General features: G+C 41.3%; 1 protein-coding gene across 1 annotated transcript in view; it reads right to left on the reverse strand.

The window, feature by feature from the left end:
- colq (collagen-like tail subunit (single strand of homotrimer) of asymmetric acetylcholinesterase) overlaps positions 1-12,749 on the reverse strand; it is a 122,525-nt gene that overhangs the window by 82,786 nt on the left and 26,990 nt on the right. The window contains exon 3 of the mRNA XM_041183344.1: positions 10,158-10,259. Within this exon, the coding sequence (XP_041039278.1) occupies positions 10,158-10,259 (102 nt within the window). The remainder of the gene's footprint in view (positions 1-10,157; positions 10,260-12,749) is intronic.

Here is a 12,749-nt window from a genome sequence, read left to right on the forward strand (position 1 = left end):
TGAAGAACCGCTTTCACATTGAGGATACCCTCCATCATGTTATGTGACACTACCACCATGTTAAATGGGATAGATCTTGAACAGATCTAGCAACTCAAGACTGGGCATCCATGAGGTGCTGTGGAGTAGCAGCAGAATTGTATTCAAACACAATCTGTAACCTCATGGCCCGGTATATTCCCCACTCTACCATTACCATCAAGCCAGGGGTTCAGCACTGGTTCAATGAAGAATGCAGGAGGGCATACCAGGGGCAGCACCAGGCATACCTAAAAATGAGCTGTCAACCTGGTAAAGCTATAACGCAGGACTACTTGTGTGCCAAACAGCATAAGCAGCTAATTATAGACAGAGCAAAGTGATCCCACAACCAACGGATCAGATCTAAGTTCAGCAGTCCTGCCACATCTAGTCATGAATGGTGGTGGACAATTAAACAACTCACTGGATGAGGGGCCTCCATAAATATCCCCATCCTCAACGATGGAGAAGCCTAGCACATCAATGCAAAAGATAAGGCTGAAGCATTTGCTACAATCTTCAGCCAGAAGTGCCGAGATGATGATCTATCTCAGTCTCCTTTGGAGGTCCCCAGCATCACAGGTGCCTGTCTTCAGCCAATTTGATTTCTGCCACACGTTATCAAGAAACAGCTGAAGGCACTGGATAGTGCAAAGGCTGTGGGCCTTGACAATATTTCAGCAATAGTACTGAAGATGTGTGCTCCAGAACTTACCGCGCCCCTAGCCAAGATGTTCCAGTGCAGCTACAACATTGGCATCTCCCCATCTATGTGGAAAATTGCCCAAGTATCTCCTGTTCACCAAAAGCAGGATAAATCAAACCCAGCCAATTACCGCCCCATCAGTCTACTCTCGATCATCAGTAAAGTAATGGAAGGGATCATCAACTGTGCCATCAAGCGGTGATTACTTAGCAATAACTTGCTCACTGAAGCCCAGTTTGGGTTCTGCCAGGGCCATTCAGCTCCTCATCTCATTACAGCCTTGGTTCAAACATGGACAAAAGAGCTGAACTCTTGAGGTGAGGTGAGAGTGTCTGCCCTTGACATCAAGGCAGCATTTGACAGAGTGTGGCATCAAGGAGCCCTAGCAAAACTGGAGTCAATGGGAATTGGGGGAAAACTCTCCACTGGTTGGATTCATACCTAGCAAAATGTAAGATTGTGGTTGTTGGAGGACAGTCACCTCAATTCCAGGACATCACTGCAGGAGTTCCTCAGGGCAGTGTCCTCGACCCAACCATCTTCAACCGCTTCATCAATGACCTTCCTCCCATCATAAGGTCAGAAGTGGGGATGTTCACTGATGGTTGCACAATGTTCAGCACCATTCATGACTCCTCAGATACTGAAACAGTCCATGCCCAAATGCAGCAAGACCTGGAAAATATCCAGGCCTGGTCTGACAAGTGGCAAGTCACTTTCACGCAGCACAATTGCCAGGAAATGACCATCTTCAACAAGAGAGAATCTAGCCATTGCCCCATGACATTCAATGGCATTATCATCACTGAATCCCCCACTGGCAACTTCCTGGGGGTTACCATTGACCAGAAACTGAACTGGACTAGCCATAGAAATACTATGGCTACAAGAGTAGGTCAGAGACTAGGAATCCTGTGACAAGTAACTCACCTCCTGACTCCCCAAATTCTGTCCACCTTCTACAAGGCACAAATCAGGAGTGTGATGGAATACTCTCCGCTTGCCTGGATGAGTGCAGCTTCCACAACAGTCAAGCAGCTTGACACCATCCAGAACAAAGCAGCCAGTTGATTGGCACCAAATCCACAAACATTCACTCCCTCCACCACTGACACACAGTAGCGGCAGTGTGTACCATCTGCAAGATGCACTGCAGGAACTCACCAAGGCTAATTCGACAGCACCTTCCAAACCCACGACCACTACCAACTAGAAGGGCAATGGCAGCAAATAGATGGGAACACCACCACCTGAAAGCTCCCCGCCAAGTCACTCATAATCCTGACTTGGAAATATATCGCCTTTCCTTCACCGTCGCTGGGTCAAAATCCTGGAACTCCCTTCCTAACAGCACTGTGGGTGTACCTACACCACATGGACTGCAGCGGTTCAAGAAGGCAGCTCACCACCACTTACTCAAGGGCATCTAGGGATTGGTAATAAATGCTGGCCCAGCCAGCGAAGCCCACATCCGGTAAATTAATATAAAAAAATGATTTGCAGCTGACTTTTTAACTGATTCCCTTGTGTATTCCTGGAGGGGAAAAAACAAATGGCTTTTGCCAGAATCTGCTTTCTTTCAACTCAGATCATGTCTATATTCTGAGACATAACTCAACAGGAGATGGTGTCTGCTAAGATGTGGTAATCTGTCTCCATTGTCTCTGCAACCACAGGAGGTTAAAGTTCAGTCTTTTGCATTGCCTCTCTCCCTTTCAAGTGTCTTTGTATGAATTGGGCCTTGACATCTTTTTAGGCATGACATTCCAGGGCCTCTCTGGATTAGTCAGTCAAGTATAATCCACATAGGAATTTTCTAGAAAGTGGTTACTTTGCATTCTCAGCCAGCTTTTGCTTGTAGGTCTTTTTAAAAAACACGTCTTACTTAAAATATTCAATATGACTGTAAGTAATTCAGGATGTGATCTGCTGTCATGACAGTAGTGGTTTATTGTGGGACAGTAGTAGCAATCCTGCTTGGGGGAATATTGGGTAATAGGGCCCATCCCCTCCTTAAAGGTCTCTTAGCTCATTTAGCTCATGGAAAATTTTGTCAAGCTTTAGCAATGTTTCCTCCTCCTTATAGTGCTGTGGTAAATGTTCCACAGCAGAACCACTGACCTTTTCCTTACATTCTGTGGTAGGCTGCCTCTTTGTGACAACAGTCCCCTTTTACATGTATAATATGCCCCAACTCAGGGTCAGGGTGCGGATTTGATTGGGAAGGAGAGGCAGGAGGGGGAGAGCTACCGTTACAAATTGTTTGTAAAGTACTATCTAGCTGTATCTACTCTGCAAAACAGAATGATTACACATAAGCAAAATGCCGTGGATGCTGGAAATCCTAAATTAAAACAGAAAATGCTAGAAATACTCAATATATCTGGCAGCATCAGTGGCGAGAGGAACACAGTTAACGATTCAAGTCTGTGACCTTTCATCGGAACTGGGAAAAGCTACAGATGTAATAGGTTTTAAAGGAAAGGGAAAGGGGGTCAGGTGTAAAATTAACAAAATAGAAGACCTGTGATAGAGTGGAGGGCTGGTGAGATTAAATAGCATTATGACATGGCAGATGACGTGTGCCAGGCAGACCAAATTCATGAGGGAAACTTGGTCACGCTTTCACAACAGTATCGCAATTTGTAGTACGAAGTGTGTACACTGAATTCAGAAGTAATAAGTCCACCAAGACCTTTAAAGTTCTTAAAAAATTAAATTAAAATATTTATGAACAAAATAAAAGATGTCAAGCACATATATAAAACTACAATTACTACTATAATAACTCCTAAAATTCCTAATTAGTCTGACTTCCAGTTACATTCCCTATAAAGCAATGATCCACAATAGATTTTAGATTTAAAACAAACTCAGTAAGTTAACACAATACCCTGGACAGTGGAATTCCAAATGTTTTTTCTGCAGGTTCAGTTTCGTTAGATAGCAGACTTATGCACAAATGCTGGAAGCTTCATTAATGCTATTTCACACACATCTGTTACATCTTACATGACCTTCTGACACATAACCTCTCATTCTCCTTTATATATGTTTCTCTCTTTTTAATATGCAAATTCTATTGTTCTATATGCATTTGAAACTGTATCTTCCTCATAATATAAAAACTTTCATGTTGCCACTATATATTGACAGTAACTTTTGGGAAAATAAACACATTCCTTAGCCTTGCTTATCTGGCTTGTTGTAAACAGACTAAGATCCCTTTGAAATCCAAACATCACTTAATTTATCTAAAAATTATAATTCCCTTCACACCTACATACTAAGCCAGCATCTACGCTTACTCATTAGTAGTCAAATACCAGCTTCTTTTGATGATTTAAAGCTTGCAGTCTGCTTGACTACAAAATGTAATTAAATGACACAGAACCAACTATACTTACCACCCATAAACCTACTTCACAATAAACCAGAAAAATATTATGAAGAAAACCTTAGTTTCATTACAATAGCAAAAGAGTTCATGGTATAAAGCATGATCGCAATTGTGGTCTGAGGTAGTTAGGAATCTATTCTTCTGTATAACTGGTAATCAGACAACTGAATATGAAGATTTCAATGGCCAACAGGGTTGCCAACTCTGTTTGGAAGCATTCCTGGAAGTTTGATCATGTGACATTATGACCTAATGATATTTGTTAATATGATGCCCAATCCCAAGCCATCTGGCCACATGACATCTATAAATTTGTTGTGTATTTTTGCTCTTGGTTTCACCAGTAGTTGTTGTATAACAAGTTCCAAGAATCAGGAGGCCAACTGTGGGCAGGGGAAGGGAAAGTGAGGTTGGGGAATAATTTGCAGAGGGGTGATCTTTAGAGGTGGGGATCTTTAATTCCACATGTAATGGTAATTCACCGACACTACATGGACAATGCTAAAATTGTGATACTCCAATTCCCCTCATAACGAACAGTAATGCAATAATTCACTGAAAGACTATGTAACTGGTAGTAAAACCACGATCACCTTACTGTAAAAGCAATCCTGCTGATATTCATCCTGAAAAAGTAGCTAATTCTTCCTGCATTGGACAAAGAGTGATTTGGCTCCCCAGTCAGCCACTTTAAACAGACCTGACTATCTGTCTCCTTGGACCATGGTTTGGACTTAGGCTGTGCGTGAAGATGACCACTTTGACCCGAAACCCTATTCAGGCTGATTTATACTTGGACTTCACATGACAAATATCGAGCAGCACAGAACAACCTGACACAAACCAAGAGATCATAAAAGGAGCAGAAGGCTCAGTGTCTGGACAATTCTCACAGGGCACATTGCTCTAATCTTAGCTCAGTGTGCTTATGACACAGGTATCAGGTAGAAAATACAATTGAGGACCAAGACAGAAGGTTCAGAAGGGAGGTGAAAAAGCATATCAGAGAAGCAAAGAGGGATTATCAGAAAAGACTGGCAGCCAGCATAAAGGGGAATCCCAAAGACTTCCACAGGCATATAAATAGTAAAAGGGTGGTAAAAGGAAGATTGGGCTGATTAGGAACCTCAAAAGGAATTTACACATGGATGAAAGGGCCATGGCTGAGGTATTAAATGAATACTTTACCAAGGAGGTAGATACTACACAGGCCATGGTGACAGACAAGGAAATTCTGTCACTAGAAGGGTTCAAAATTGATAAGGGGGAAGTGTTGAATAAACTGTCGATACTTAATTTGATAAGGCACCAGGACCGGACAAGATTAATCAAAGGTTATTGAAGGAAGTCAGCATAGAAATTGCAGGGGCACTGCCATAATTTTTCAGTCTTCCCTAGACTCAGGGGAGGTGCCAGAGGACTGGAGAATTGCAAATGTTACACCCTTGTTCAACAAGGTTGTAAGGATAAGCCCAGCAATTACAGACCAGTCAGTTTAATTTCAGTGGTAGGTAGGATTCTGGAAACAATTATTCAGGATAGAATTAGTAATCACATGGAAAAATATGGGTTGATAAGGAAGAGCCAGCATGGATATCTGTGTTTGACTAACTTGCTAGTGTTTTTTGAAGAGGTAACAGGGAAGGTTAATGCTGTTGATGTGGTGCACATGGGCTTCCAAAAAGCATTTAATACAGACTTGTGAGAAAAGCTACTGCTCATGGAATAAAAGGGACAGTATCAACGTGGATACAAAAGTGGCTGAGAAATAGGAAGCAGAGAGTAATGGTCAATGGATATTTTTCAGGCTGGAGGAAGGTTTGTACTAGAGTTCCCCAGGGGTTGGGATTGGGACCCTTGCTTTTCCTAATATATATTAATGCTTTAGATCTTGGTGTGCAGGAGGCAATTTCAAAGTTTGCAGATGATACAAAGCTTGGGAGTGTTGTAAACTGTGAAGAGGGCAGTGTAGAACTTCATAAGGACATAGACAAGTTGGTGGAATGGGCAGATAGGTGGCAGATAAAGTTCAATGTGGAGAAGTGTGAGGTGATGTATTTTGGTAGGAAGAACATGGACAGACAATATAAAATAAGGGGTGAAATTTTGAAGAGGGTGCAGGAGCAGAAAGACCTGTGTGTATATGTGCATGGATCATTAAAGGTAGCAGTACAGGTGGAGAGAGCAGTTAATAAAACATATAGTACTCTGGGCTTTAATAATAGGGGCATAGAGTACAAGAGGAGGAGGTTATGCTGAATTTATATAAGACACTTGTTAGACCTCAGCTGGAGTATTGTGTACAGTTCTGGGTGCCGCACTTTAGGAAGCATATGAACACATTGGAGAGAGTGCAGAAGAGGTTTACAAGAACAGTCCCAGGGTTGTGAAACTTCAGTTGTGAAGATAGATTGGAGAGGTTGGGACTGTTCTCCTTGGAGAGAAGGCGGCTAAGGGGAGATTTGATAGAAATGTTCAAAATCATGAGGGTGCTGGACAGAGTAGATAGGGAGAAGTTGTTCCTGCTCATAAAAGGATCAAGAACGAGATGGCACAGATACGAAGTGATCCAGAAAATAATAAAATATGATGTGAGAAAAAACTTTTTCATACAACAAATGGTTTGAGTCTGGAATGCACTGCCTGGAAGTGTGGTGGAGGCGGGTTCAATCAAGGCATTAAAGAGGGCATTAGATGATTATTTGAATAGAAACAATGTGCAAGGATACAGGGAAAAGGCAGGGCAATGGCACTAGGTCATAATGCTTATTTGGAGAGCCGGTGCAGACACAATGGGCCAAATGGCCTCCTTCTGTGCCGTTAAAATTCTGTGATTACCAAAATTCCTAAACTATTCTCTGGTCTCAGTTTCAATAAAGTAGAGGTTTTATAGAATAATGGAAATTACAGCAGAGGCAGAAGCCATTTGATCGCTGGTGCTGATGGTCTGTCCAGTAGCCCCATTCCACCCACTTCCTGCCCCCACCCCCCACAAAGATCTTTTTAATATTCCACCTTTTCAGGTACATATCCCATTCCCTTATTGAAATTGTGTTTTAGTCTGTTTCTCAAATCACCACACATGAAGGGTCCCATGGTCAAACAGCCCTCAGTTGGAGAACTTTCCTCTTCCTCTCTATTTTTCTTCCGTTAAGAAGCCTTGATCTCTGTCCCTGAGTTCCCCATTCACCCATCAATGTGAACAATATTTCACTTCTCTCCACAGGAAGATCTCTGGGTTTCAGCCATCATTTTATTGGCTGTTCCTCTCTTTGTCTTTCCCTCTCATCACATATATTGCTTTGACCCCAGCATTTCACTTTGAAACAATAGGTCGGATTATCACTCCTGGGCAGTTGGCCAGTAATGTATCTGAGCCGGCTGCCTAATCCCGCTGGCAAGAAGCCTGGACTATTTTGAGGATCAGATCTTATTACATGCTGCCGGCAAGCTGCACACCATGGTGAGCTGCAGCAGGAAACCTGCTATCACCAGGCCAGCCTAATATTGGGTTTTCTGGGGTCTGATCCAGCTGGCAGCAAGGTAGGCCTGGGAAGTGGGGGAGGGAGCGACGGGTGGGGGGAGAGAGCCAGAGTGGCAGCAGCCCACATTATTTTTGCCAAGCATTCTTGCCCCTCCTGACCTCTCAAAAATAATTGGTCCCATATTTTTCTGAGACCCCTTCTTCTGCATCACCTGGTAGAAGTGAGGAGCTGCATACCTGGTTATCCCTCAAAGTTATGTATGTCATAGGACACCAGTTTGCTTACAGTAATGAAGATGTAGAATCATGCTCTGGAAGGCTTCTTAGTCAAACAAAACAAACTTTATTTACACAAGTGCTTCCGTGGCTGCTTGTATCCAGCCAGCCTTTCATACAGCCATCTTCTTCCTAGGAAACCCCTCCCTAGAATTTATTGCCCCGCGCTAGCCACACATTGGTTAAACAAATTGCATGACCCCTACTCAGTTGAACTGATCTTAAAGTGACAATCATCACAGAAGGTTCCCATTTGATTCAGGTGGACACCTGCGTCTCTTAATGGAAAGGCCTAGTAAATATGGTGACAGAGCTGGAACAGGCTGGCAGGTATTGCACAGCTGTTTTAGCTTAATCCCATTTTCACCTTGTGGGCCAAATTAAAAGTACCCCGAATAGTTGAAAGAAGCCACCTGGAGGGCAGGGTGTGGATCTGCATGAAGTCACCCAACTGCCAGATTACAATACCAGCTCTTGCTTTGCAACCAAACATCATGTGGCAGATTTAACACTAAAATGGTCTATTACAGCAATACCTACAGGTGTAACTGGTACTGTACATACATGTGGGAACTTTTGTAATGAACTTCCCCACAAAGAATGCCTGACATAAATGCTTTCAATCGCTTTGAAATGGAACACTGTGGACCACTTAGTGATTTTAATATAAATTAGATATTTTGATTTTAATTCATTCTACTTAAATAGTAAAATCTAAGTAATTTGGGAAGCAGTGAAGCACTGGCAGGTGGTACAGAGAAACTCCTCAACCATTCAGGCTGGGGTTATAAACCCAAGCTGCTCCATCATCACCAGTGGCCAGAGAGTGTAATTACAATGCAATACATTTACAGAGATAATTTCCATTATATATATGGGCATAGGAAATTAAAGCACACGGAGTGTGCACAGACATTTTTAATATATTAAAGATTCACATTGCATTCCATAGGCTAACACCACAGGAAATGGCAGTCAGATTTTTAAAAATTGGTAAAAAAAATAAAGGCTGAACTATTGTCAGGGAAAGTCATCCTTTGTTTAATAAGCCATAGGCCAGGATTTTACAGCCCCTCCCAGCAAATTGAATGGAAATTTAAATGGCTCGCCCCATCCGCCGGGAAAGACACGCTGGGGTGGGGCTGTAAGTTCCTGGCCATGCTTACCAAATGAGACTCCTACCAGCCTCAACGTCAAATTAAATCATGTTTCCTTGTTGGACTCCGTCCTCCAAACGTAGAGGCACAAAATTTGTTCACAAAATGAATCAGCAACACAAAAAATAACACCTTTTTAAATGTGGCTACAGCATCTGGAGAATACCCATATTAGAAACTTTACAATGGGAAGTATTTCATGAAATTCTTGCATGTGACCTCATTCACTACAGAATTATCTATAATCCTGCTCTTTTATTCTTTCCGGTCCCAAGTCTTTCCTTTGGAATCTCCATATACAGTTGTATATCAAAAGGCCTCCATTTACTTTTAGTACTGGTTCATGCAGAGATTTTCACTGTGTTTCTGTATACATCATTTTTATTTTACCGTTAATACCAAGCTGATGCAAATATTCTCACAGGACAAAGTCTTCTCCAAATAGTAATTACAACTACTGCAAAAAGTGACAACATTTTAGTCATTGTGTTATTGTTTTATTGTTCATCTTAATTTCTTCCTTAAGGAGAACTGTATAATGTTGGCATAAAGTGCAGAAATCATGTTAAACTAGTTTTGGTGCCTTTGACATTTGGATAACTCTAAAGGCAAAGTCCATTTTCATTTTTCAAATCATGGTGCACAAGTCAAAGATACCAGATTTTAAATCTATGTTGTAGAGATAGTGCAGTGAAGTTCGCTCACCAACATCTGGTCAGTTTCTCAAATACTTGAATTTCCACAGTTTATAAATTTTAAACCCATGAAACTCAAGCATCTAACACTGTTCTTTGACAGACCACTTTACTGTTATTTCTAAAATATGAACTGAAAATTCCTATCCTTTCATGCCTTATATGGCACAAAAGCATCTATTGTAGTGGTCTGACAACGTATAGTTTATTCAATAGCATTGATCCAAGACAAACAAAAAGATTGGCATCTTCACTCCTTTAATGGGAGAGTGGTTAGGACTGGGTTAAAGAAGCAGGCTGAGTGAAAATGAACTCAAACACCTGCAAATTGTATTATTTCTAAATAGTGCAAATTCAATATTAAAAGAGAGTGAAGATTCAGATCATCTTGCTCATCTCAAAATATTACTAATCTTACCTGGGGGCCTGAAGGCCCAGGAGGACCAATTGTACCTGATACTTTACAAGATTCAGTTGTCTTTATTTCCAGTGGTAAATTCTTCAAATTAATTTCTTCTTGCTAAGAAACAAAAACATTACAGAAAAATACCACATATAAATAAGCTCATTCAAAAGATGATTAAGCTGTAAAAAGGACTGCTCTTCTCATTTGCAACCAGTTCATTAGTTACTCAAGAAACATGCATTGCAATGACAGCTCCTAAACATTGATTGCACAGAGTAAAAACAAGTGAGGAGGGAGAGATTCAAAAGCAAAGCTCACTCAACTTTCCAACTATTTTCATTAATGAACAGAAATTTGGATAGGCTCAATTAATGTGTGATTCTTCCTGTGTGTCAACCAAGTACACTAATAGGAAACTTTGACCCACTGATAATTAAATTGAGTCACCAAGGTAAAGGGTCAAAGTCTGTGGCACTGGACACTACCAAAATTGAAAAGGTAGGAGAGCAGACACAATAAAATAAAGAGCAAGTGGTTAGAATAGCAGTCATTGATTTGCGGCCATACTGCTCCATGAGGCGTGACTAAATCGTCCACTGAAACAAAAAGCTTTCAAGTCCCTGTTCAATAGTCACTGTCAAAAAAAATTGAACTACTAAGGTAAACTTTGTCCAGCATGCACTACTATCTAGGTCACATGTCAGGTTGTACAGACTGTTACAAAGTAATCTGTTATCGAGTAACAAGTATAATAGAATCCTAATTAGGAAACCCAAGGGATTTCAAAAGGCAATCCACACTTTTTAGATGACCCAGCTTGTAAATGCACCGCCCACTGCGGATGAGTCACACAGGGTAGGAAGGTCAAATGTTAATCCATGCTGAGTTATTTCTCCCCTGGGTTAAATATTTTAACAGCAAGACTACCTCAGTTTAAAACATTAAAACATTTAATGTAAAATGTAAGATTACACATTTGTGTAAGATGCCCTTTGAACCATTTCCCAAGAAAGGACAGGAAATTGGAAAAAGGGGTGGGGGGAATGATAATAACATTGCTGTTAGGAAAAATACAGATCTCAAAATTGTTTCGCCAGTGCAAACTTCAAAGATATTTTTCGTCTTTGACAACAGCCTCCAAAAGTTGAGCAATTTAAACATTGTTTAAATGTTTTATTTAAGAAATCAAATTCATGCTTAATTAAAAGTCAGCTCTGCTTTTAGTTTATAGAAATTCTGCAAATATTTTAAATTCCTCAAATACATTAACATTCTAGTAACTGTCATTCAATCCCTACATCCTACCAGAGGCTTTCCCTTTTGTTCTTTCCCCCCCACCCCCACACCACCAGGCCTTTTTCCCCTGACTCTGCACCCGCTTATAAACTGTGAAATCTCTTATTCATTTCAGCGCCAATGAACGGTAAATGATCTGAAATATTGGGGGAATTGTAACCTAGAGAAATGGGTGGGTTTGGGTCACTTGGGAGTTAAAATCTTAAAAATCTGCTTCCAACTCAAGCCTGGCTCTAGTCCGCTCACTTCAGTCTTTAGTAAAGGTGGAGGTGAGTGAGTGGGGGACCAACCTGCTCCAAGAAGGCAAGCCTCATTGTCATTTAGATTTTAAACTCTGATCAGCCAGGAAATGGCTGATGGACTATAATGTAACAAAATGTGAATTTGTCTGCTTTGGCAGGAAGAATAGAAAGATAGTATACTATTTAAATGCAAAAATTGTAGAGCTCGGAGGTGCAGAGGGATTTGGGCGTCCTGGTACATGAATCACAAGAAGTTAGTATGCAGGCATATGTATGGGGGAGCTGGTGGTGTAATGGTAATGTCACTGGACTAACAATCCAGAGTCCTGGACTCATACTTTGGGGGTCACAGGTTCAAATCTCAATGCAGCTGATGGAATTTAAATCCAATTAATAATCTGGAATTGAAAAGGAGCCTGGATTTCTGCCACAGTGGAAGGGCTCTTCATTGTGTAAGACCTACCTCAGAACCCAGCATTTCCCATCTCTGTGAGGGGGACTGTAACTCTTTTGAGTACAAACACATTTCCACCTGTTCCTATTCAGATGAAGTTACATTGTTTCATAGTTTGCGATTGTGAGATTTGAACTCTTGATCTTGGGGTTACAAACACAGTACCATAACCATTTGGCTATTTAGGCCAAGCTGAGGGGGACTGTAACTCTTTCGAGTACAAACACGTTTCCATCTGTTCCTATTCAGATGAAGTTACATTGTTTCATAGTTTGCCATTGTGAGATTTGAACTTTTGATCTCGGGGTTACAAACCCAGTACCATAACCATTTGGCTATTTAGGCCAAGCCCCTGAGGGGGACTGTGGTCAGACTGGGGCTCACATGTACATAATTCACAGAGAGACAGCTGGCCATTTAAAATCACCAGCTGCCTCCACTGAAGTGGGATCTTGGAATGACAGGAGGGTGGAATCCAGATTGTGTAGGTTAGAACAGGAAAAAGGAGGTCTAAACTTGGTGAATTCTTATTGATAGACTTTGGATAGGGTTCCAGAGAACCTTTGGGAGAGGTAAGTCACGTGTTTAACATGAACATGATTATGCACATTT

The sequence above is a fragment of the Carcharodon carcharias genome, chromosome 3 (genome assembly GCF_017639515.1).
Source record: "Carcharodon carcharias isolate sCarCar2 chromosome 3, sCarCar2.pri, whole genome shotgun sequence".
Taxonomy (NCBI): Eukaryota; Metazoa; Chordata; class Chondrichthyes; order Lamniformes; family Lamnidae; genus Carcharodon; species Carcharodon carcharias.